At 49.8% G+C, this 20,371-nt stretch overlaps 1 protein-coding gene across 3 annotated transcripts in view; it reads right to left on the bottom strand.

Moving 5' to 3' along the window:
• CAMSAP1 (calmodulin regulated spectrin associated protein 1) overlaps positions 1-15,802 on the bottom strand; it is a 32,401-nt gene extending 16,599 nt beyond the window's left edge. The window contains exons 1-2 of one of the 3 annotated variants that reach the window (XM_077189361.1): positions 15,598-15,802; positions 7,114-7,276 (exon numbers count right to left, since the gene is read on the bottom strand). In XM_077189361.1, coding sequence (XP_077045476.1) covers positions 7,114-7,276; positions 15,598-15,666 — 232 coding nt within the window. In that variant the 5' untranslated portion in view covers positions 15,667-15,802. Of the gene's footprint in view, positions 1-7,113; positions 7,277-7,907; positions 8,106-15,597 lie in introns of those variants that run through there. The other 2 variants (XM_077189363.1, XM_077189362.1) reach the window with 2 other exon arrangements.
• Positions 15,803-20,371: the final 4,569 nt, after the last annotated feature.

Genomic DNA, 20,371 nt, shown 5'->3' with positions numbered 1-20,371 from the left:
GGAAGAAAGTTTAAAAAGCTTTCTAAAATTTTTAAAAATTGAGATAACTATTTTTCCTTTCTGACACTGAATGTGACTTTCCACTGAAGGTGGTTGGAAGAGACAAAATAAAAAACCCACTGGCACCATCTAAGTAGCATTTGTTAACATGGCTGTCCATTTTTAGTGAAACACAGAATAAATTCAGATATTTTTAATCTTCTTAATATTAGTCAAGCTGACCTAAAATCAAAGGCTGTTGAAAGCTCATTCCAGTTAATGGCCATTTCCATTTCCAGATAGAGAACTCCAGCTCCCATTTCTAAAGACTGAGGAAAGATGCAAAAATCCAAATGCAAAGCAGCTCGTGCAATTCAACATTTTAGTTCATCACAAGCAGCTACACCTTTAACAACCAAAGACACGTTGCTTTGTACTAGAATTATTTGTGAAAGGAAATAATACAAGCTCATAAAATATCCATGAAGTTGTACATCTCTGGCAGAGCACGAGCACCACTCCAAATTTTAAAGGCTTTTTTTAAAACAACACAAAAAAAAAAAATGCAAATCCCAAAAGTCTGCAATCTGAAGCACTTGGATGAGGGGTTTTGTTCCAACACCTGCTCTCCACCAGCTCAGGAACTGAGGGGACTGCCTGGAATTGGGCTGGAATGGTGGACAAAGAGCCCTGAAACCCCTCCTGCCCCTCAGCCTGGATTTTCCTGGGGATTTTCCCTTCTCCACAAGGTAGAGAGACTGGGATTGTTTTATAGACTGTAAGCACAGCAAGGAAAAAGGATTCTCTGCAGCACTGACACGCCCAGGAGGGAAGCAATCCATAGGACTGGGGTCTTTACACACATTACTGACACAGGAGAAGCCATGGGAGCTGAGCCCCCTGTGACAGGGACAGGCAGAGCTCCTACATCAGTTTCTGATTAAACCAGCTCCATTTCGATGATTTTTAAAAGCCTTTTCTAGCACTAAATGGATCTAGTTCTTAGTGAGGAGATTCCATGTCACAGAAATCAATAGGTTAAAAAAAACCACAAACCCAAACAAACAACCCAAAACACACAAACAAAAAAGGAGAAAATAAAAACCCCAACTTGTATCGTGTCATTCAACCTGAATGCCCAGTCAAGAAACCTGAAATCTTTTTCTTTTATACTGAAGACTCCTCTAATTTCATGTTTCTGATCTCCATATAACTGCTTAAGGACTGAATGGATTTGGATTGACCAGGATTAAGGGTAGGGCTGGGTGGGAACAACTTTTAGTACCAGGATTAATAATTTCACTTCCTCCTATCCCAGGAAGTTATTAATCAACATTAATCCTCCAATAAATGCAATTTATTTCACTGTAAACACTTGCCCAGGTTTATTTTTCACATTAGTACACAGAACACTTGTGTCTGTCACACACAGGAACAGTCCTGTAGCTGACTTATGTCCTGACTAATGATCCATAAAAAAATTAAAGATATAAAAACCACATCAAAGCCTAAGAGTGACAATACTAACTTAATTATTTCAAATTTATTTATGCTGGGCATAGTGGCAGGCACAAATAAAAGAGAAATAAATGGCAGGAAAACTTCCAATGCAAACAGGATGCTAAATTAGTGTATAATTCTGAGTTGGGAAACTTCCAAATAGAATTGATGTCCTGTACTCAATGCACTTGTCTCAAAAGGGGTAACACAGAACAGACAAAAAAAGGCTTTAATTGAGAGGTGTCTTCAATATTTGAAATCTGCATCTGAAAGTGCAACTGAAGACACTGATCTCACCTTTCACACCTGTTAATTATCCCTACCTGCAGCACCAGGGCTGCTCCTTCTCCAACCCCTTAAAAACAACAGAATTCCCACACTGCCAGAAATCCCAGAAATGCCCTGTCACTTTTAGAACAGCTCCACCCCATCAAATTTACCCAGTGCTGATTTCAAGCACTCACCATGGCCACATGAGCAGCCCCTGCTATCATGGACACCTTTTCTCCCCCCTTTTTATGGATCAGACAAACCAAAGGTGTCACAGCCTTTGTGCTGCTCTCACTACAGAATGTGCCAATGCTCTTTTGGAAGAAAATGTCCCAGGCTTTCCAAGCCCCAGTTTCTATCAGCATCTTTTCCAGCACCTTCTTTCCATGACCTATAACTGAACCTGGAGGTTGGAAAAGTTCTGTTCATTAAAAATTGAGTTTTTTACACATTTATGCCTTGGATTTTGGAGAAAATCGACACAAAAAATTCACTCCTGAGAAATTAACACCTAAGCTGTAGCTACAAAAGTTTCTGCTCTAGCAGTTTAACAAATCATACTAAAAGAAACCAAATTAAATCATGTCCTTATTTTTTGCTTATCAAGAAGCCTCCAGTACAATTTTTTCATTCAGCCATTGTTTTGGTCAGTTCCATGGTATCAATGGGTTCTAATATCTCAAAAACTGTCAGCTGTGAGAATAGATCTTCAAGTACAAAAAATCCTTGAGAGGATTACAAAAATAACTTAACTTACAACAACTGTCAGAGAGACAATTATTGCCAGACTCTCCTTGCTTCAGGGGAGGGAGCATTTCTTTATCATCTCCCTTACAAAAACCTGTTCAAAGACAACCACCTGATTCTGACTCGATAAAGAAAAATACAGTAATCTGAACAAATTTGACTTATCCCTTGAACTGAGGAGGTGGATCCACCCCAGATGTTATTTTACCTGCAGAAGATGAAGAACTGGTTTCACCTGGAAAGGGAGCCAAGCTGTCCTGGTAAACAGCACGAAGCTTATTCACATTCTGAGCAGGATTTCATTAGTATCAGTATCTGTTCCCAGAATTATTCAGCACTGCTGAATGTCCAGGCTGAGCACAAACTCCACCTTTTCAGCACTGAGACCACCAGAATATAAATATTTTGTGTTGGTTCTCATGACAGCACTGAATTCTAAAGCCTGTAAGTGATCTGGAATAGGACACGTGAAGATTTACATACAACAGGCAGGAAAACCCCAAGCTAAAGGCTTTGCAAACTGCTGGGAGAGTGACTGCACTTATTATCATATCTTTTGATCAAGGATAAAGCCACAATCCTGGATAAAGCAGAAGAAACAAAATAATAATTATGGGATCCCTCACCCCAGTAAACTTCACACAATAATACTCAGTGTTTATCAAACAGCTGCTATTCAAAAAACAAATGTTTAACTGTTAATATTTGCTAAACACAACAGCTTTCTTAAAAGGATTTTTTCTACCAGCCTGAGAAGAAAGCTGACAAAAGACAAGCAGGGAATCCAGGGATTTAGGGAATTTAGCCCAGGAAACATCCTCACACTGCCTCTACCAGCTGGTAACTGTGGGGAGCTATTACAGCACTGTACATCCTTATTTAGCAAGCAAGTTCTAAGTATTCCAAGACCAAAAAAACCAAACCTGCATTTCCCCTCCAATGCATTCCATTAGTCCTTGGCTCTCCTGCCTGCATCTTGCCAAAGGTTTCAGGCTACTGTCAGCTTTAAGTCTGGAAACTATGTAAAGCTCCCAGCCCTGATAAATAAGTAAAAACCCTTTTGAAAAATCTGAATTTTGCACACTGTTTTACAGAACCAACAATATCTGCTATGGCAAAGTTGGAACACTGAGACACTTCCATATCCTTCAATACCTAAATTTTAATATTACAGCCATGATGATGGAAAATATAATTTCTACACATAAATTAGAGCCATATTAAATCTGCTGAGAAATCAGGAGTGTTCATTGTCCCAAGTGGTACCAAGTGAAACCATCCTGAGTTTGTTCTTTCCAACTGCTGCTTCTCAGAGCCCCAGGGGCAGTGGGGCTGAAGGGCCAGGTCCCCTTCCCACTGCTGTGCATGGCCTCATTCCTGCCTGGCAATCTGGATCATTCCAAGCACTGTGGAAAAGTGATCTCCCCATGGAGGGCTTGCCAAGGCTCCCCAGCCCTCCCACACTCAGCCTCTGTCAGGTGAAGTTCCCCACTCTCAGTGGCAGCTTTGCTCCTCAATCCTTTAAGCATCAGGAGATCAAATTCCCTGAAGTGACTGGTTGGGTCTCATCAAAGTTTGAGGATGAAAAAAGCTAATTCTGGTCTAATTAAACTCCATTTTCTCAAACCACTGTCTCAGCTAAAGGGACTTAGAACCTTTCCAGGCCACAGAAGGTTTCCAGATGTGCTCAGAGTGAGAGTGATCCGTGTCAGTACTCCCAGCTTTATTTGGGGAGATGGATGACAGTGAATGGAGAGAGGCCTTCCTTCACTCCCAGCTTTATTTGGGGAGATGGATGACAGTGACTGGAGAGAGGCCTTTCTTCACAACATCCCTCCCCTCTGCTTTCTGGAATCCACACAAACAGCTGTAGGACCTCCCTCTGGAGCCCATCTGTGCCAGCCAGGAGCTGCAGGTTTCCAGGAACAAACCATCCAGCCCAGCTCCTGTGCAAGAGGAGGAGCTGTCTGCCAGTGTTTGTGTAGCTGCTCCGTTGTTTGGCTACCAAAATTCTCTTTTCATGGCCAGAAGGTGAAAAAAAGAAAATAAAAAGGAGGACTGCATCATCTTGTATTACCAAATAAAACAAAGCCCAAACTAGGACTTCAAAGTATTCATCATGCATGCTCCCAGTGATTTGTCCTTGAGGAAAAAAAAACCAAAGGATGAATGAAGAATTTTCTTATTTAAATGTCAGCTTAGAAGCTGAGAATTCAAATATCCTTTAACAGCAAAGAGGAAATACAGTTGCAAGTAGAACCTGAAGTGATGAATGACTTTCAGTAACATTCTACACCAGCATCAAATTCCTGTTCTTGACCCTTTCCACTCTCCACCATGACCTCAGCCTTACCTGAGCTCAGATGAAAACAAAATGCACCAGAATTTGAAGGATTAAGGCACAAAATTATGTTAATTCAAAAATCAAATCCAAATCTAACATCTCAGAAAAATGTTCATTCACTTGAAGGCAGTTATGGAGACCTGGTAAGACCTACTTCAGAACAGAAGTGTTTTAATGTTACAAACAGATAAGCTTTTTTTTACCAAATTAACCAGAAACAAGTCTAAAATAATAAAAAGTCCTCAACGCCTTTAATAATAAAAAGTCCTCAAGCCCTTTAATCTGCATAGTGAGATTTTAAATAATAAAATCACAACTGATTGTAGCTGCCCAAGACTCGCTGAACAACATCCAATATCTTAAAACCAAAACACAGCCCTGAGAGATGACAAGTAATGTGTTAAATTCAAGTATTATTCCAAATTATAATCACACAGGAAAGCTTCTTAAACCCATCTCTCTATGAATTAAAGAGGCTTATAAATTTCTAGGGATTGTGCAATGTTATTCCAGCAGTAATGGCTAACATGTGACAGAGACTTGCAGGAGCCATTTCAAAAATCAAACTACATTTCCACGGGCCACAGTCCTGCTAAGACACACACAGACACCAATCCTCACTCACTGGAGAAAAAAATGACTTTTTCCTATTGTTTGTGCCATTTAAATGTTGTTCTTTGTAATCTGAAGAAGCCTAAATGCAAGGAGAATAACTGGCAGAGGCTGCTGCAGCCAGACATCCCAGCTCTGCCACGGGAAAAGCTGATTCTTTGTAGCTTTTAGTCACAGGAAAGCCAAATACTTTTACAACCTGTGTTGTCAGGAGCATAAACAGACTTGCCATTAAGCAATTAACTGGTCCAAGAGGTTCAGACACAGCCCTGAGTGCTGGAGCAGCCACCACCCAGCACACGAGGCCAGAGCTCTCTCTGCAGCGTAGGATCCGTGCCAGCCCCTTCCCATTTAGGATCAGCTTCCCTTGGACACAAAGTCACAACATAAATAGTGCATCCCCAGGTCTGGAATAACTGTTTTATCAGGAATGGCTAAAAAGTTTCAGGAAATGTTGCAAACAATTCCAGTAACTGAGAAATATTTACATCAGGAAGTGGCTGTTCTGTTCTTTTGAGTTATCAATGTTCCACCGACAGCCTCCCCAAATTCCCACATTTTCAGACGTCATCTGATCCGTGGGGTTTTTTTTGCCTCTTGTTGCTGGTAACAAAATACATCAAACACTGTAAACTCCATTTTTTTTTTGCCCACAATCACCAAGATGAGGGGGACACTGACAGGGCTGGAAATGTTTAAGGAGAAAAATAATTGATAAAAAATATTCCAGCAAGGATTAATATTTAATGGCAGGAATGGACCACTTTTCTTCAGCCTTGTCACCAAGTAAGCCAGTGCTAATCCATTAAGCATATTATGAGTTTGGAGAATTAGACTTAGATTAACAGGGCCACCTCATTTTCCAAAACAAGACTCTATACATGTTTTTATTACATCTTTTGTTCTGAGTATTGCATCCTATTTCTTCACAATGAAGCTGCTTAAACTCGAGATGCATCTTGTACATCGAGACAGATCTAGTTCAAAACAAAAGAGGATATTTCAATAGCTGCCAGGAAAACACTGTACAAATATACTCCAAGAATATTTATTTTTCCACGTTTGACAGTAAAAGTTTATGACAATGTGAGGGAAGGAAGAACTCCTCTATTCCCTACAACCTGCTCTTTAATGTCACAGTGCCCAAACTACACCTGCTCATTCAACACTTCTTTCCACAAAGGAAAAATGCTGCTGAAGATAAACAGATTATTTTTTAGAACATTTTGAATGTAAAACCATAATGTGATATAAAAGAAGTTCTAACTGAGCATACAAAGGGAGTCAAGGTCCCAGCATCTGTTGGCCAAGATGACCAGACAAGGAAGAACCTAAGCCTGGAGGGACTTGGGGCCTGCAAGCAGTGACATAAAGCCCTGTGGAACAAAGTCTGCTTAGCTAAAGCAAGGATTTAAACATTTTGAGGCAGGCAGTTCTTGCCAAGCACCATCTGGGAGCATTCACCATTAGGTTTGCTGATTCAGGGCATCTCATACAGTCCCGTTATTCCTGTTTAAGGTACCAGCAAAGATACAGGAGAACAGGCTGCCATATTATTGATATTTAAAACAAAGCCAAATTTAATTACTCCTCAAACAGCAGGGGAGACAGAAAAAGCAAGAACAAAATCAAGAATGACTTCTTGACAGAGGTGATCTTACCTATTCCGTAGGCTTTAGCACAGATCCATTGTAGATTAGCAGCTATTTTTGCTCTGGCTGAATCATAGAGCTCCAAAGGGACAATCTCAACTGCACTATCTGTCAGAGCATCCATTTTTCTTCTGGTACTATCTCCACCCGCACAAACATCAACATCCACCATCTAAAACAAAAACAAAAGGCAGAGACTTTTACACGAGCCGACGATTCATTCTAAAGGCACACAGGAGAGGGGCTGGTCACACAACAGGCCCGACATCCTTCGGGATTTCCATCGGCAGGGCTGATGTAGCGATTCCAAACCCGCTCGGAAATCAAAAGGCATCGGAGCCCGGGGCGAGCATCCCTTATTGTCAAGGGCAGGGCCTGGCTCGGCGAGCCCCGGGCCGAGGCAGCGGAGAAAGGCGCAGCCCCGTCACCTGCCGCTGGGATAAAGGGAGGATGGGGCTCTCCCGAACAATGCGGGCAGGTACCGCCGCCCCCTCCCCGCCCGCGGGGCCGCGCCGGGGCAGGGGCAGAGCCGGGGCAGCACCTGCGGCTCCTTCCCCCGCCGCGCCCCCGAGAAGCAGCAGAGGCTCCGCGCCCGCACGCCCATGGCCGGGCCGAGCAGCGCCGGGGGCCGGCGGCGCCCCCTCCCCGCATCCCCGCCCCACCCGGGCGGAGGCGGCGGCGGCGAGGGCGGGGGAGGCGGGGGGCGCAGCCCACCCGGCGCCGGCTCCGCGCAGGCCCCCGCCGAGCCCCCGCCGCCGCCGCTCCCCCCCGCCCGCCGCGGCCTGCAGGCCCCGCCGCCTCACCTTGCCGCGCTACCGCCGCCTCATCCCCGGCGCGAGGAGGGGGCACGGCGGTGCCCGGAGCCCCGGCGGGGCGGGGGTAGGGAGGCTCGGCGGGCCCGGCGCCGGTGCCGGTGCGGGAGGCACGGACGGAGCCGCCGCCGCCGCCGCCGAGGGGCCGCGGCTGCCACAGCGCTCGGGGCCGCGCGCGCGCGCGCGCATGCGCCCGCCTCCCGCCCCGCGCGCGCGCCCGCGCCCTCTCTCCGATCCCCCCCCACTCCCCTCCCGCCGCTCCCGCCGCTCCCGCCTCGCCCGGCCCGGGGCGCGCGCGCGCGCGCTCGGCGGGAAAAGGGAGAGGCGGGAGGGAGCGGGGAGGGGAGGTGGGAGCGCCTGCGCGTGCGCGCGCGCGCGGGGTGCACGACCGCCCGCCGCGCGCGCGCGCGCGCCAGGAAACCGTTGCCATGGCGACCGCGCCCGGCCCGCGCGCGCGGGGAGCGCGGACCCGCCCCTCACGGCCCCGCCGCCCGCGCGGCCCCTCACGGACACACGGCCCCTCACAGATCCCCGAACCCTCACGGACACACGGCCCCTCACGGACACACGGCCCCTCACAGATCCCCGAACCCTCACGGACACACGGCCCCTCACGGACACACGGCCCCTCACGGACCCACATCTCTGGCACACCCACGATCCTCATGGAGCCGCCCCACCTCACGCACCCACAACCATCAGGGTCTTCCTGCCCTCACAGCTCTGCCCTCTACACCATCTTGAGGGCAGGTGGTGACCAGGGCTGCTGGGGGAGCACCGGGGTCCAGCCTGTGGGACTCATGATGGAGAAAGAGCCCCTTTGGTTAAAAATGGGGTGAACAAGAGTGACTTGAGCTGTGTCCCACTCCTGTGACCTGTCAGGCAGGTCCTGGCTCTCCCAACCCACAGCCCGGGGCAAGTGTGGGGTCTGCAGGGCAGGAGGTGGAATTGGGGCTGCTGAGCCCCCATCCCCATCCTCACCCTATGGAGTCACATCCCAGCCTTCTCTCTGGATGCAGGGAAGCACAGAAATGCCAAAGAAACTGCCTCTCCACAAAACCCACCACTGTGGGAACCTTTAGGTGCCTGATAGATTCCTCTGTACCAAAGCACTTGTTTTATTTAGCGCGGGAAGGGTTGAAATTTCTTTCAATAAAACATTGGGTTTGTATCAAAAAGTACCAGCAATACTTTTCTTCATGGTATTACAAATAATATCCTTCAAGATTTGCTAAGCTACTCCATGCTCACCATCAAAGGATGTCAGATGGTTTTCAGGCCGAAGCCTGACTTACACATCTTATGTTTCTCGGCAAAAAGAGAATTTCTTTCCCTGCTTTATGTTGTGATCTGTAACAACAGCAAGAAATGTGTGACAGTTTCAAGTTGTGGGTTTTTTTGCTGTTAGACACACTCTTGTCTCCCAGCCCTGTCTCCTGCTGTCCTGCAGTCCACACAGCAAGCAGAGGTCACAGAGTCCTAGAGGAGAATCATGGAATATCCTGAGCTGGAAGGAACCCACAGCATCACTGAGTCCAGCCGTGTCCCTGCACAGACACCCAGCCATCCCCAGGGCCTCCTTTGGATGCTCTCTGACAGCTTTAGATCCTGCTTATCTTGTGGTGCCCAAAGCTCTGTGCAGTTTTGGCCACCACTGTGTACCAGGCTCGTGATCAAAACTGGATCCTGCAGATTAGCTCACTTGACAAGAGACTTTTAGGGCTCGTCTGAAAAGTGAAGCTGCATGATTGAGCTTCGAGCCTTTAATGCCTGTGCTGGCCAGATGAATTATCTTCATATCCATCTACTGAAACCATGATTATAAGTTTAGCTGCACAACAGCGATAGCAGACTGACCTTATTCTACCTAATTTTGTTATGATTCTCATAAATTATTTTCCTGCTGCATGTAACTGGTAGATTATATGAATATTTCAGAATCATTAAAGATTCATTTGGGTCTGTCTTAAGATTTAATGTTTACTTCCCTGTGTCTTCTCAAAGTGCAAGGGGAGGGCATTCTTTGTTTGTGTCACCAGGAAATACAATCTGGTGTCCAAAGGTTATTCCAGCCTCCATCACTCTTCCATATTGCAGGATTGTGTGCAATTAAATTGTCTTTGCAAACAGCTTGCTGGTTGTTTAATAATCTCTGTTTGAAGGGTTTGGTTTTCAACACAGTGGTTACAGGCTCTCGATTTGTGGTGTTATCATCAGAACAAGCTGCTCTTGTTTTTAGATTAAGCTTTAAGGCCGAATCCAAATCCCCTTATATTTGAGAAGAATGTTTTCATTTTCCTGGTGGATTGGGCAATAGGAACAGAACAGCCCTTGGATTCCTGGAGCAGGTGACCCGTGAAAGGTGAAGGTGTAAGCAGGAGAAAACTGACCTGCATCTTCCTCTGACATATTTTTCCTTGAGGCAAGGAATGGATCCAATTGTTAAACTTATCAGGAACAAAAATGTGCTCTAAGAAGGCAGCAGAAAACCCTCACAAAACCAAGCCAGTATCACCTCAAATCCTGAAACTCTTGGAATAAAAAAATGGAAAAAGTACAAAGGGGAGCGCTCTCCTTTCCCAGGCCTCTGCTGCATGGAGGATCCTGGCCCTGGAATTCCCTCTTGCTCTGCCCCTTTTTCTCCTCTCTACACCTCTTCCAGTCTGGTGTGGAATGTGCTGCCACTTCTTCCTCTATGGTAATTCCCTGAAACTCTGCTATTGAGGGCATTTGCATGTCCGTAAGTGGAAGCCAAAATTGATGTTTTGGGAATCTTTCTGGGTGATGATGAAGTGGTTTGTCAGGAACTCGGCATCATCCCACACCAGCGTCCTCAAACTTGTCCTGGAGATAGAAAGCCAGCATTTTAAGTGGGAGGGTCACCGGTGAATTGCTAAGTGTGTTTGGCTTTTCTGTGAGAAAATAAATGACTCTCCCGTATTCAGCAGCAACAAATTCATCTGTAATTTGCGTGCTGCTTGTTTCTTTCTGTGCTCCAAGGCTTTTCTTCTGGAAAATGGTAATACATTGCTTTTCTACATGAAATAATTTTCCTATTAGTTCTCCTGGATTCCTCACGCACTGAGAGTGGGTGTACACGTGAACTGACACAACTTGTCTTCCAGCAGTGCTCTGAGGTTAATTACTAGCAGGCAATTCCTTTGAGAAATCACCATATTCACACATGACACTTACTGCAGGTAGCAAAGCTGGACCCTCGTGCTTGTTTTCTGCCACACTGGATAAAAGCCTGGGATTTTGGTTTCTTCCACCTCGTTTCAATTATCAATATTGGGAGACTACAAATAGAATAAGAGTATCAGTTCCCAGAATACCTGATGTCCCCAAGGATAGCAGATCTAAATTAATGTTGTAAAAAAAAAAATCTTCTGTAAAAATATAAATGTGCTGTGGCCTGGGACTTACAGGCTGAAGATAGGTCCTGGGTATGTAGAGGAAGAATGGTTTGGGTTGGAAAGGACCTTAAAGATCATTTTGTTCCAAATCCCTGCAGTGGGAGGGACACCTTCCACTATCCCAGGTTTCTCCACGCCCCATCCTGACCTGGAACATTTCCAAGGATGGGCAGCCACAGCTTGTCCTCAGCAGCCAATAAAGGCATGTGGCTCTCTCTGGGAAGAGATTTTTTGCCTTCAGTCTTGCCCAACAGCTGCTGCCTGTGCTCTGCAGAACAGGTAGAGAAACATTCAAATGAATGAACATTTTTATCTCTTACCCTTGCAAAATTTCCAAGACAGCCATGAGAGCTGGGGGTGGCCCCAGCAGAGCAGCGAGCAGCTCATGCACACTCACAGCCCTGGCTGCTTGCAGCTCTCCTCAGGGCCCTATTTTCAGCCTGGACTAATTTTGAACCCTGCTGTAGCTGCTTCCCTGTGCTTAGTTCTGCAGGGCCTCGTTTGCCCCGGTGCTGAGCACTTAATATCCCCAGCCAGGATTGACTTAGAGCCTGGGCACAGCCCGAGGTCACAGCGTGGGGCCAAGGCTGGCACTGCCTGGGGGGCAGAGGGGTCTGTCTCCTCTGTGCCTATCAGATTTGGTATCCTAAACATATGCACGTACCACAGAGATCAAAACAAAAGTTACATCTTACTAGAAATTCCAGAAGGAAAAGGAGATGTGGTCAAGAAGGCACTTAAAATATCTCCTGACTGACAGGAGCCTGGGTCCCATCACACGAGGGGGAGTGGGGGGCTGGCAGCCTCCTCATGCTCTTGCTGCTCTGACAGCTCCACGTGTCTTTTCCTCCCTTGTACAAAGTAGTTTCCTGTGACAGACCATCAGGGAGGCAGCCTCAGGGAGCAGAGAGCAGGACATTATTCTTAGTAATGGAGGCGTCACTTCAGTGCCATTCCCAGCAGCACGGGAACCTTTCTGAGGCACAGCGCCGCTGTCAGCAGCTCCTTATCTCCACTTCTGTGGCTCGGCAGGAATATGCAGTGGCAAGGCCTTGTGCATCAGGGAACCACAGGAAACGAGCAGCATTTTTCATGTAAATAAAGAAAACAAATGAAGTGCAGGTAGTAGGGCTCTATTTCATTCATGCTTTTGTGTTATTTCAAAGGTAATGTATATGCAACTCAGCTGTTATGCTGATGAGTGCAACAAGTTATTCAGATTTATTTCTTTTTCCGCTGCTTGGAGTGTTTGATGTGTATCAAACCCAAGAAATGGGATGGGCAGGGAGCACAGGCAGCTCTGCTCCTCACAGAGAGGGGCTTCCCCCCAGCCAGGGACAGGCCCCATCACATTTAAAAGAATACTTGTGTTCAGCACTTATCTTCAAAGTGCTGTGCAAACATTAATTAATGACTCTGTTATTGCCAGGGGGAAGAGCTGGCAGAGGGAGGGGTGACAGCTCACCCTGCCTGCCCTCCTTGCTGGGAGCCAGAGCTTCCTTCCCCAGCTCTGAGGAGTGGGATGCTCCATCCCCAGGCCTCCAGTTACCTCCAGCAATTACAGCTCTGGAAGTGCTGCTGGTGGGTTCTGAGTGCCCGCATCAATAACAGGAGGGGGTTTTGCCTGTAAGATATTTTTATCCATGAGATTATTTATTTTTAAAGTCCCTGGACTATGTTTAGGAGGATAATGGGTCAATAGCATTCACAGCCCAGCAGGTTCTCCTGGGAGTCTCATCCCACCATGCCTTGTCATTCCTCAGGCAACCCCAAGCAGGGAGACCCCAGGGACGAGCTGAAATGTTGTCATGATCTAATTAAGGAGCAAATGAGATGTTTCTATCTTTCCATGTATCTTTATATTCATTAAAGCACTTTTAGCAACTACATTTGGGTAGTGCTCAAACAAATCAGTTTCAATGGGGCCTGTTGATTTTCTTTCCCCAGATGATTTCTTTCTAAAATGCATTTTTTTTCCTTAGGACACTTTGAGTAAAACTATATTTACCACAACTGTACAACTATGCAAAGACAGAATGACTTATCCCTAACTTTTTCACCACTTAAACATTACAGGAAATCAATGAATAAGTGAAAGACAGGAGAAAAAAAAAAACAAGGAAATAAAAATTGTATTACAAAATACAACATCTTCCCCCTGCTCCTGGCTGTGCAAGGTGCAGGAGCCTAGAGCAAAATGGAACATACTCAGCATCACCATCCCAATAAATGCCATTGGGATTGTGGAGCAGCACAAATCCCTGGCACAGGAATAGCCTGGCATCCATCAGCATGGCACAGAGCCCTCCTCTTGCCATGAGCTGGCACGTGGTTATCCTCAAAAACAACATCCTGATCCCCTGCTAAGCATTACCTTTGGGAATTCACAGCCAACTCAGCCAACCCTTTCCAAAAAGCTGTTACAACACGGTGATTTCACCAAAATGTTCTACATCCATCGCACAGAGGGAGGGAACAAATCTGGGGCTGCCTTGTTCCAGGTCCCCCAGGGGATGCACAAAGGCAAGCACTGCCTGCCAGGTGCTGGAAAATCCATCCCAGCCACAGGAGGGATGTACCTGACCCAGCACTTCCCATTCCCTGTGGCAGATATGAGCTATGGTCTTGCAATACAGAGGATATTTTGAGGACAGGGCAGTCATTTCTGGATTTCAAGGCTTCTTCTTCCACAAATATAAACCTGGGGCCAGCACAGAAACTCGCTCTGGGTGATTTTGATGTGTTTCAGTCCAGCAAAAACTGCCTCAAAAGCAAATTAAAGCTCCTCTAATTCCCCCACAGCAGGGTCTGGCGGGGGTGGGCAGTGGCTTCCCACTGCATTTTGCCTCATTCCCATCATTCCCATTCAGTATTTTTAGCTCCTGGTTTTCTGGTGGGATGCAGCTCCCGGTTTCCCTTGCTGCCAGCTCTGTGCCACAGCCAAAGGCTTCACCTGGCAGCCCTGTCCCCTCCTGCCCTGCCTGCAGGGAGGTGCCAAGGCAAACACTGCCCTCCTCACCCGCTTGGGCCCCAGCCAGCTTGCACATGCTCCAACACTCTTAAATCTGCAGCCAGACAAATATGGGAATGTACAAATTAGTCAGAGGAATTGAAACATCTCCATCCTGCTTGTCCAGGTCTGATTTACAGCAAGAACTTGACGAGGGTAAAATTGAGACACCGAGCAGGAAAGCAAACCATGCCAGAGCCTCTGATGCCCCGGCAGTGAGCTCTGGCTGAAGGACCTCAGAGCAGCATCCCAGGATCAGGGGTGGGCGGCGGCCAGCCTGGTCCCCACACTCCTGGCAGGGATGCCAAAGCCCAGGGGCACACAGTGTGTCCATCCCTGCTGCAGAGCTGGGCACAGAGGGGGTCCTGCATGCCCTGGGGTGCCCATCCCCAGATTCCCCCCGCAATCCTTTCCAATGGCCGTGGCACCTGCCGAGGTTGGCAGAGATGTGGGCAGGACACAGCCCCAGAGCAGGGGGGGTCTAAGCAAGGAGAGTGACCACGACACCATGAGCAGTAGCCGGGCATGAACACAACATGGCTCGTGATGGTCCCGTCCTGCTGTGACACGGGTGGCCCCTCTGTCCCCATGCACAGTGCTGCTGACTTGGGCCATCGGCTGTGGGTGCTGCCTGCACGTGTGGGGCTGTACAGCCCTGGTGCCATCCTGCTGTGCCATCCCAGCCCTGGTGCCACCATGCTGTGCCATCCCAGCCCTGGTGCCACCCTGCTGTGCCATCCCAGCCCTGGCACCATCCTGCTGTGCCATCCCCGCCCTGGTGCCATCCTGCTGTGCCATCCCAGCCCTGGTGCCACCATGCTGTGCCATCCCAGCCCTGGCACCATCCTGCTGTGCCATCCCAGCCCTGGTGCCACCATGCTGTGCCATCCCCGCCCTGGTGCCATCCTGCTGTGCCATCCCAGCCCTGGTGCCATCCTGCTGTGCCATCCCAGCCCACTCCCCACACGTGCCAAGGCTGCTGCCAGCCCAGCGCTCCCTGTCTCAGGCTCCATTCCCTCCCCAGGGTTCGGAAGTGGCTGAGAGCAGCCCGTACCCCTCAGCTGGTCCTGGAACCGGGGTGATGAGACCCACAGGAGCACGTGGAGAAGGGGGTGCTGCAAAGGACGCCCCTGTCCGCGGGGCTGGGGCGCTGGGTGCCGCTGTCTGTCCTGCCGGGCGGACACACGGCAGCTCCGAGAGCCCGAACGCCCCTGAGCAGCCCCTGAGCGGTGAATCCCCGGCAGCCCTGACTTACCGCCGCCCGCCGCCGACATCTTCGCAGCCTCGGGGGTCGCCGGGGGCTCTGGGCAGCTCCCCGTGGCATGGGAGCCCATGGCACGGGCCGGGCTCAGCGCCGGGGGGCTCGGTGCCCTGCGCTCCCCGGGCAGGGCTGGGGGCAGCGGGGCCGCGCTGCGCTCCCCGGCATCGCCGGCATCACCACGGCAACTGCGGGCTGACTCACGCTCCTGCCCAGTGACATCAGAGATGCGGAGGAGGGGGCCGGGGGCTGCGGGGCGATGCCGGCAGCAGATATTTCCGCTTTGCTTTTGGTTAAAGCTGCAAGGTTTTGTGCGGGGAAAGCGCTCAGATGCAGCCCCGCAAGGCAGTGCCACGCCGGGATCTTGGCTGGGGTTTTTTTGTTGCAGGTGAGCCACGGAGACAGGAGGGGGGAAATGGAGCCCATCGGCTCTGAAAGCTGCTCCGTGCTGGTGGCGTGGTGGGACTGGGACAGAGCCAGAGGGACAGACGAGATCCCGCTCCCCCATACTGCCCTTGGAGCTGTTCACAAAGCCCCAGGTTAAGAAAACAGTTGAGAAATTACTGACTTTGGCTTCCCCTGGCACCAGGACTGGGTGAAGGTCTCTCCTCAGAGGGGATGCATTGGACCCCTCACGTTCAGGCCCGTTTCTCCTGCACATCCTCCCTCTGGAACACTGCCCTGCAGTGCCCAGCACTTGTGTCCGGCATGGTGGGAGCTGCAAAGGGACCTGGCTTGGAAACCAGTCAGGAGCAGGCAGGAATGTTTGCTGGGCACACACACAGGGGGCTCAGCACCAGCACAAACCAATGCTGCACATAGAGAGGTTTTTCAGAGGGATCTGGCAGCACATTTTCTCAGAGCTGGGCCGTGCGGGGTTTCCTCACGTGCCGTCTGGTAGCCACAGCCAGGAGCACGGATGCCTCCATCCCCTCCACTCACAGGCTGTGCTAGACTGAGCCTGATGAGACAGAGGAAGTATTTTTAGTGGGATGAGAGTCCTGCACGAGGCTCTGTGCTGAGCAAGAGCAGGCAGTGATGCAGCAGCTCCATCATCTCCAAAAAATAAACTTTTATCAACCCTCCATGGGAGCAGCCCCCAAGGCATCACAGCCCCAGGCAACATCCCCCACCAGACCCCTTCTGGGGGCTCCTGGGCATCCCTGATTCCATGAGGCTGGAATCAGGGAACCCAACACTTGGGGCTTTTATTTTTAGCCCAGCAAACTATAAATACAGCCCACGGTAACCCACGGGAATCTGAGCGACTGCTGGGCCCGGGAAGTGACAGCACCAGGGGAGCCGAGGCTGCCAGAACTGCAGCAGCAGGGCTCCAACAGGCAGGGCTCTGCCCTACTCCAGACACCTGGCCTGGATGGAAACACCTCCACCACTCATGGATTGGGCTGCACCAGGCATGGGGCTGCTGCAGGGGGGACAGGGGGCTGGCAGGAGGAGTGGGTGCTGCTTGTGGCTGACAGGAAAGGGGAGAGGAGGGGTGGGGAAGGTTCACTGGAGGCCAAAGCACAGATTTCAGGGGGAACTGTGCATTTTTTCTTTTTTTGGTGAATGTTCCCAATGTGTGGGAGCAGAGGAGTTAAGTGCCTGTCTGTGAGGATGCCAGGAGTAGGGGGGTACAGGCAGAGAGCACCCCATGATTCATCCCAGGCACCCTGGCAACCAGCTCCTGTTAGGGGAAAACACAGATGGAACAGGGATGCTGCAACACGGATCCAACAGCATGGCAACAGCCACCTGGTGTGCTCTGAAGGATGATTTTAATGGTGTGAACTATTCCCCTCTCTTGCACACTTCATGGAGGAACTATGTGGGGTTTCTGGGGGTCCAGTAGCTCACCCCCACTAAAGCCATGGGGACAGAATGAAAAATCTAATCCCATGTGCTGAGAAATCCAGAGAGTTGTTCAAAACTCCTCTCCAGCCCTTGCACAGCGGGAAGGGGCTGAGGTTGTGCATGGCTGAAGCAGCAGGGTCAGCACAGCCCTGGGGCTTCACAGTTCCAGGGGTTGTCCTGCACAGCCACATCAAGGAGGAGCTCAATAAATAATTCAACCAAACCTGGGGTGCGTGGGAGCTGCTGTGGGTTTGGGACTCCCGGGCACAGATTCCCTGGGGAGCAGCCCTTCCTCAGAGGGCAAAAAGAGGCTCACAGCTACATAAATGTGGTTTATGCCCAAGCTACAGCTCATAAGAACCAAGAAACCACATCATGCATAAGCACAGCAAGTCTGCCATGAATAATTCAGTCTTGGGGTGCAGCAGCAGCCAACACCTGCACAGCCCCAAGAGGCTCCAGCAGCCCTCACCAGGATTAGGGGTGAGGCCTCTGGAGCCACTGCTCACACCCTGCACCCAGAGCTGAACCAGCTCCTGCTCCATGCTGCTTCCCAGAGTGGGAGAGCTCCCTATGCAACTGCTGATGGATGGGTAACAAAACCTGTTGGAGAGCTGGGACTCTCCCTGCAACACTGGGGAAGCTGCAGTGCTGCACCCCAGGGTGCAGGGCTGGTGCAGGGACCCCACCACATGGGGTTTGCATCCCACCTGCAGCCCACAGCTGGATGTGCTGCTGGAGCCCCTGGCATCTGAACTCAGCCTTTTTAAATGGGCACCATCTCCTCTGCCAGGCATCTGAATCACAGCCCTGGCGTGATCACAGAGCTGGTCACCTCTCCAGGTTTATTTCAGTCCAGCGTGGTCTGGTCCAGCACAGCTCGAGTTACTGGAGTCCCTCCCTCAGCCCCAGCAGTGCCCAGATTCCTGGTGACACAGGATCTGCAGGGCTTGGGCTGTGTCCCAGCTCAGGTCACACTCACTGGCACCCAGACTGAGCTCACAAACGTACACTGCAGCCCTGCCCTCCTTCCAGCCATTCTGCAGGACCCACATCCAGCTCACAAGTCCTACAGTTGAAGTGAAAGCTTTTGAATTACAAGAGAAAGTAATTTCTCCCTTAATTCTGCTCCAAACCCAATTTCCCTATACCAAATCATCCCCAGCAGCTTCCAGAGCTGCTGCTTCCTTTGGCCAGTTCCTCTTATAATAAAATCAATTTCAAAGAAAGGCATGATCAAGCAGAGAGCACATGACAGGATTGTCACCAAGGGGACGGCAGCCTGGTCTGAGCTCACTGGGCTGTCAGGGCACAGAGCTCCCAGGGGGAGCATCTGCTGCTTCCATCTGTTTCACAGAATCACAGAATGGTTTGGGTTGGAAGGGACCTTACAGAGCATCTTGTTCCACTCCCTGCCACCAGACCAGGTTGTTCCAAGCCTCATCCAACCTGGCCTTGAACACTTCCAGGGATGGGGCAGCCACAGCTTCTCTGGGCAGTTGCCGGAACCCTGTCCAGAGGAGCTGATGGGTAATTGTACAATATTCTGCTCCTTTTAAGGGGCAGTGTTGACCATGACCACCAATTCATGGGAGTGAACACAGGGAAGGAGAAAACCCAGCCCAACCCTGGGATGGCAGCGGCACAGCACCCACGGAGCGCTGGGAACCACTCTTGCCACACCGCTGTGCTGTCAGCAGTGGCTCACCTTGCCAACACCAAGCTGCTCCTCCACAGCCCAGTGCACCCTGTGCTTCCCTTCCCCGCCCTCTGAGATGGATTTGGGCCCTGCTGGAGGCGGCTCCCGGGCTGGAGCTGCTGCTCTTCCCTGCTGGAGCAGCCCGGGACACGTCCCTGCGCCGAGGGCGCTCCGGGAGCTGCCAAACACACGCCAATTCCAGCCCCTCCTGGCACTCACACAGCAGCACCTCTTCATTTTGAAGGTGTGGATTTCTGCCCAGACCTGCTGGACCAGTTTAGGTTCACAAGTGTCATTATCTAATGATACATCCCCAAGCTGCTTTAAGGTAATTTTTTGTTTTGTTTTAATTGTAAATTAGTGGAGAGCCAAACCTTTGAATTGTCCTGCTGCTGTGCTGTGCATTACAGCAAACCTGAGTTAGGGCCTGACACCACAAACACCTGCATTGAACACCACCACATTTACCAACGTGACCTGAGCAAGCAGCATTTTGATGTCTCACACTCTAATCCTCCATCTCTCGTGGGACACAATGAAAATCACTCTGAACTCCTCAGCAGTTGCTGTAGCTGCTAAATAAACAGGCTGCTGGCAGGTTCCTTGCCCTGAACATGGAAGAAAATGCTAGTTAATTAAAAAAGCCCAAATGAACTCTACAGATTCTCTCTCCTTTACAGAAAGAAGCTCACACATTGACACCCCCATCAGTTACCTCCAAGGCCCCCACGGAGAGGGCCAAGGCTTGGAAGTGCTTCCCCATCTCCCACAGCAGCGCTGGCACCACGACTGCCAGATGGGAATTTTGGTTCCGGCACGTGCAAGTTGCTGCATCCCACCAGCTGCTGCTTGCTGGAGCTGTTCTCCTTAATGAGGGTTCCCTTGTTGGGAAAGAAAAGATTTCAATTTGTCATTCAACAGCTGCCAAGATAAATCCATCTTCAGTGGCATCAGAACATCCCAGGGGATCACCAGGTCATGTTTCACAAAGCCCTTACAGTCAATCTCCCCAAGTGCAGCTTTTCCTGAAAAACAGAGAAATACCTTCCAGGTGCAAAACCAGCTGCTGAACCAGGATTTCCTGCACAAACTCTGTATGAGCAGCTCTCATACCCCACTTTCTGAGAGACAATTCCAGCAACCTGCAGGAACAAGGACCATTGAACAACGTGGATCCACAAACCTTTGCTGCTCCTGCAAATGATGGTTCCGAACACC

The sequence above is a fragment of the Agelaius phoeniceus genome, chromosome 21, assembly GCF_051311805.1.
Source record: "Agelaius phoeniceus isolate bAgePho1 chromosome 21, bAgePho1.hap1, whole genome shotgun sequence".
NCBI classification, from domain to species: Eukaryota; Metazoa; Chordata; class Aves; order Passeriformes; family Icteridae; genus Agelaius; species Agelaius phoeniceus.
Note: the sequence above shows the minus strand (reverse complement) of the source record. Positions and strands in the feature narration are given on the sequence as shown.